The 5,386-nt window shown below is 34.3% G+C and overlaps 2 protein-coding genes across 3 annotated transcripts in view; both read left to right on the forward strand.

Moving 5' to 3' along the window:
* The first annotated feature begins 1,310 nt into the window (after nt 1-1,310).
* LOC106332445 (root meristem growth factor 9) lies at nt 1,311-2,058 on the forward strand. Of its 2 annotated transcripts, none has more exons than XM_013770903.1 (2): nt 1,311-1,444; nt 1,571-2,034. In XM_013770903.1, exons 1-2 carry the CDS (start codon nt 1,369-1,371, stop codon nt 1,735-1,737), a joined length of 243 nt encoding a protein of 80 aa, XP_013626357.1. In that variant the 5' UTR covers nt 1,311-1,368; the 3' UTR covers nt 1,738-2,034. The 2 variants fall into 2 exon arrangements, 1 of the variants encoding a protein (XP_013626357.1); XR_001268095.1 differs by having other exon boundaries at nt 1,334-1,444; nt 1,553-2,058.
* Nucleotides 2,059-4,223: 2,165 nt separating this feature from the next.
* The window catches only part of LOC106330497 (26S proteasome non-ATPase regulatory subunit 12 homolog A), a 16,244-nt gene continuing 15,081 nt past the window's right edge, over nt 4,224-5,386 (forward strand). The window contains 3 exon segments of the mRNA XM_013768953.1: nt 4,224-4,250; nt 4,342-4,455; nt 4,489-4,539. Coding sequence (XP_013624407.1) covers nt 4,224-4,250; nt 4,342-4,455; nt 4,489-4,539 — 192 coding nt within the window.

A 5,386-nucleotide genomic window follows, 5' to 3' on the forward strand; every position in this document is an offset into this window, starting at 1 on the left:
TTAAAAATCACGCATGAATTAAAGTTGTGACTTCTGTTTTAATACACAACATATCATAAGTCTATGTATATTATTCTATTCGCGTGTAATTATAATAATATTAATGCTTTATTTTTGTGTGATTTAATTTTTAAATAATTGGAAAAAGAAAGTAGACCCACTCTTGTCTGAAAATTTTATAGGTGAAGAAATTGAATTGTTATAATGAATGGCTAATTGGGAAACACATGACTCTACAAACTTTACGTCCTTTTTGCAATATTTATACACTCTCTCTACCGTGTCCCCGACCCCCACACTCCTTTCTACATCCCTAGCTAACGTGGTCCATATTATTTTGTTTTAATCCAAATTAAATAATTAGGTGAATTTTTCACGTTAACAACTACATTTCAATTCATGATTTATCTAAATCGAAAGTTTTATATGCCTATAATCTTTGTAACTGAATTTCGGTTCCTGTAAAACTGATATGTCCTCTTATCATTAAACGTTATTTACTTCCAAAATCAATCGATATCGAGCAAATATGGTTTACAGTTTTAGGGTTATTGGATAACATGCTAGATCTCTTACACTTTATCTCTCGATATGAGATTGCTAGTATCTCTCTTTGTCCACGCTTGACTACGCATAACATGCATGAATATGAACAATATTAATTGAATTTGGTCAAACAAAAACAAAAGACAGTATTAATAGGATGTAAAGTTGTAAACTATAGGTTATCATTATATGCATAGACTTTCATATAAATCATTTGTTTCCGATGTTCTGATAGATCGTATTCCTCTAAAAGGACCACAATTTCAATATCTCCATATGATCCAAAGGACCACTCGATCTCCTATCATCTCCTCGAATTTGATCTTACCATATCAATGAATTTATTGCACGTAGCTCGTATAGGTATAATGTAACTGTTATTTTGCACAATGACTTGGCAACATACCGACCAATGCGTCTGATTCCGAGCAAGTTCCAAACCAGTTTTATGGCTAAACTAGGCTGAAGTATACGTGTGTTGGTTTTAACGCGTCCACACTAATTAAATGTCTTACATAAGCAGATAATTTGATTCTGTTTCGGTTGCAAACAAGAAAAAACTAAATTGTGGGGATAGATTTATGTTTTTTTTTTTGTCAACGGATAGATTTATGTTAATGTGGGAAGACATAGAAGTGTTGACGTCAAATCATTCGACCCATATGTCCCAATAACTTCCAAAACGTTATTTAATTCTGATATACAATTGGGACCCTAAGCTCACCATAGAATCATTCATCTCCTATATATAAACACAAAAAGGTTCAATAAAAAAGATAAGACATACATCCAAAGAAAAACAAAAGAGAGTCTCTTCCAAAAATGGCAATTAGGGTTTCCCACAAGTCTCTCCTCCTGGCACTTCTTCTCATCTTCTTCATTTGTTCTCCTGCTCAAGGTAAATTTATAGCTAATACAGTGAGTTTTATAGTTATATCAAGTATATATCCATCAAGATTTTACGAATACTAAAATAGAATACCAAAAAATATTTTTCTGATGATAGTTTGTTTTGGAATTGAAGCACGAAACATAGGAGGAATCATGAGGAAGAGAACACTAATGGTTGTGGAGAAGGATCAAGAGAGTCGGAACTCATGGCAATACGGAGGAGGAAGTGATGGTGATGGATTGGTTGACATGGATTATAATAGTGCGAACAAGAAAAGACCGATACATAATCGCAAATAAACACATATGATGACGAGCTTATCAATTTCTTGTGAGATATCCAGAGGTTCTAAGATATCCCGAGATTTATGTGATATATTCAAAAGAAATTACTTTAAGTATTGAAATAATCGTAAACTATGTTATATATGAACATAAGTATAATCGAGGTTGTATGCCCTACATATGTGTACAGCCTTGTCTCGATAAAAAGAGTTTTATGTAATACTCATAGTTTGTGTGTGTTTATGTATGGATTGCATCGTGAGTTTCTGTTTGCGATTAAATGTCATCAATAGATATTTGTATGTGTATATACTCTAACATCTTCTTTTAAGTTTATTGTTTGAATATTATTCATTTTGATCGCATGTGTTACGAACCCTTTGTCAAAAAAATGATTGCATGTGTTACATGTAGTTTAAAAAACATGTGTGACTTATATATGACATAGACATCATCTTGAGGACATGAATATTGTAGTTCTAAATAATTTGTTGACACAAACCATGTAAAAACTATATCACGATAACAAAACATGTCGTCAAAATTTATATAATAGTTTAAAATATCAAAAGTTTATAATATAATTTAATTTTAACTCTACAATTTTTTTTTGCATTTCAAATTTGTAGATATTCTAGATTTTATAGATTTTGCATGGTATCCAAACGCATAACATATGAATATTTGCATTAAGATGTAGAATAAAAAATGAAAAAGGTTTTAAGTTTTCACAGTTTTTTTGTTAACAAGTATTCTATAAAGGGCGAAGCCCAAAAAACGAGATAAAGCCCAGTACAACCAAAAACAAAAGGCCTAAACGATAGGCATGGCTTGGCTAAATATCCGTAAATTTTGATTCGATTCGAACTAAAAAATTTGAATATCTATAACTCTACGAAGCGAAGTAAAGCAAAGCAAATATTAATATGCAATATTTATAAGAAACAAAACAAATCACATATACTAATATTTTTAAGAACGAATATCCGATTCGATCCATTATATGCATATATTAAAAATTATATATATAAGTTATATAAATATTATAATTTATATAAGTTTTACAATATTTTTATTTACTAAATTTATTATATTAGTTATTGAATTTTTAAAAATAAATAACTTTTTATTTTTAATAAAATATTATTATTTTATATTATTTTGGATTTATTTATTTTTACGGATCTAATCATATATCCAGACAAAAATTTAAAATTTTCTGGATATCCGGGATACCGAATATTTGGATGGCTACGAATCAAATTGGTTTAGATAGTTGATTATTTGGACGAAATGAATCGGATCATGAATACCTTCAAAATTTTGGATATTTGATTCCTGCCCACCTTACACTATACCATAAAAGACCTAAGTTTTCACCTCTGAGTTTTGAAGAAAATAATTGGAACTTTTCACGGTCTCATATTCATAGAAGCTTGCTATTGGGGGTTGTCGAGGCTAGAGTAATAATGGGCTTTTTAAGCCTCCTCATTTTAAAGCCATATTATCGTCAGAATAGTCTTACAAATGTTACGGCCCATTAAAGAAAACGTATCATCGGCCCAAGGTTGAGCTTATCAACAATCACCTTGGCTCTCTCTCTCACTCTCTAAAATTTTGAAGTTCAAATCTGTTTCTTAACCGGAACTTTGACCTAGTTGCTACTCTCTCGGAGTATTGATCCCCGGCGATATTCGCGATGGTAAGTCTCCGATATATCTCATTCTGATTTCGAACTTTTTCTTAACGGTAATCCTAAGATTCCGTTATTGAATCGAATTGCCGTTCATAAAACAACAATCCGCAATCCAAATGTGGAAGACCGTGAAAAGAGAAAGGTCTTCAAACAAGATGAGTCAATTTCAATGGAGAAAACATACACAGAGTTATAGGAAGAAGAAAGCTAACAAACTATTTCTCAGAGTTTTCGATGATTCTAAACTGAAAGTTGTATTCTGTTTCTGTACAGCTTCGCATGCACTCTGTCTCATTTGATGATGACGTGGTAGCAGGCGAGGCTAGCAGAAAACATCTCCGTAACGAAGAATTGCGCCACGGAGATTCTGAAGCTTTGTTTCGAAGCTAAAGACTTGATACTTCTCAATGAACGGATTCTGTAATAGTCATATGGGCTCCGAAACTGATGGACTGCGATAAGAAGCCCATGATCAGACCAACCACTCTAAGCCCACTGATGTGTCTCATTCAACAGTCAAATACGCTGAAGCGTTAACGACAAAGACTCACGCAAAGGGAGCTCGTTGTACGGTTCAGCCAGCTCACATGATTGAGACAGCCAACAGATTTAGCTGTTTAAGATTGTGTGCTGTCACTGTGTGACCTAGCTAGAAGATAAGGTTTAAGGTTGTGTATAAATAGCAGCTCATGTGTAACGCAAAAGACAAGTTGAATAACAAAGAAAGTTAAAGTTGTCATCTTCATTTGTGTATGTATCTCTCTGATCTTTATTCTGAATCTCTCCAAGAATCACAAGGCAAGCAATGCAGTATATTGATCAGACACCAACAGTATATCTGCTGGAAAGGTAAGAGATCATATACTATGTGATGCTCTTTGTCTTCTTTATCATTTTGTGAAAGTTTTGTGCTTTCTTTGTAGTTATATATATATATATATATATATGTTGAGATCGAGAGGGCTCGTTTAAGGAAGATTAAGGAAGACCAGGGTCTCATTGCCGAAGCTGCAGATCTTATGCAAGAACAAGTTGCTGTAAGCATTTTTTTTTCTAAGTTTCCTCAAAAGGTGGAGACTTTTGGTGCTATGGCAAAAACTGAGAAGATTGCATTCATCATTGTGTTATTAATAAGAGTTGGAGAGTCTACTATAGAAGGAAGAAAAGGAGTACCGAGGCCAATGGAGCTGCGGATCAGCTGATAGAGTGATCTACATATCTTGATAAGAAGATCTTCGTATCTTGATAAGAAGATGTGGCTATAACAGAATCGGTTATGGCCGTTACGAAGTGTAGAGTGAAGTCTCGAGTATAAAGATTGTAGTTGAGTCATTTGTATAGTTTGGCCATTTGGTGAGTTGTAATTGGTAATCTCTTAGGAGGTTTGGGGCTTAGTAATTGTACTTAGTATTAAGAGGATAATAAATAAGAGTACTTTCACGTTACAAAGAGTATTGTTCTTTATCATTTGGTGCGGTGATCAACTTCGAGATACGTGACGAGAGTCCAGAACGGCGATGACGTTGGCGACGAGATGCAGAGCAGTCGATGAGTCGCTGCAGCGTATCGGCGTGTTGGACAACTCCGTCGCTGATCAGAACCGACGATTCAACGATCTGGATGAGAAATTCAACAGAATTGCGGCGACGAGTCAGATCAACAAAGATTCTCTTACGGCGACGGTGAAGAATGCCAAATCAAAGATCGATCGCTTGGAATCAACGATCAATTCGTTCATCGCATCATTAAGTCCAAGAACGCTTCAAGGCAAATCAAGCAGAGATCAGCAAACTCAACCCATCGCTCAAGATCCGAATCAGGTACATCATTCTTCCTAGCTTGGAACGAAATCGGAATGATGTTGAGCTAGGTTATCGGTGTAGCGCTCAAAGATATGAGGGTAGAGAAGGCTGGTATAAGAAAGTTGAAATGCCATTGTTTGCTGGTGAACATCCGTTCGATTGGATT

The sequence above is a fragment of the Brassica oleracea genome, chromosome C3 (genome assembly GCF_000695525.1).
Source record: "Brassica oleracea var. oleracea cultivar TO1000 chromosome C3, BOL, whole genome shotgun sequence".
NCBI lineage: Eukaryota > Viridiplantae > Streptophyta > Magnoliopsida > Brassicales > Brassicaceae > Brassica > Brassica oleracea.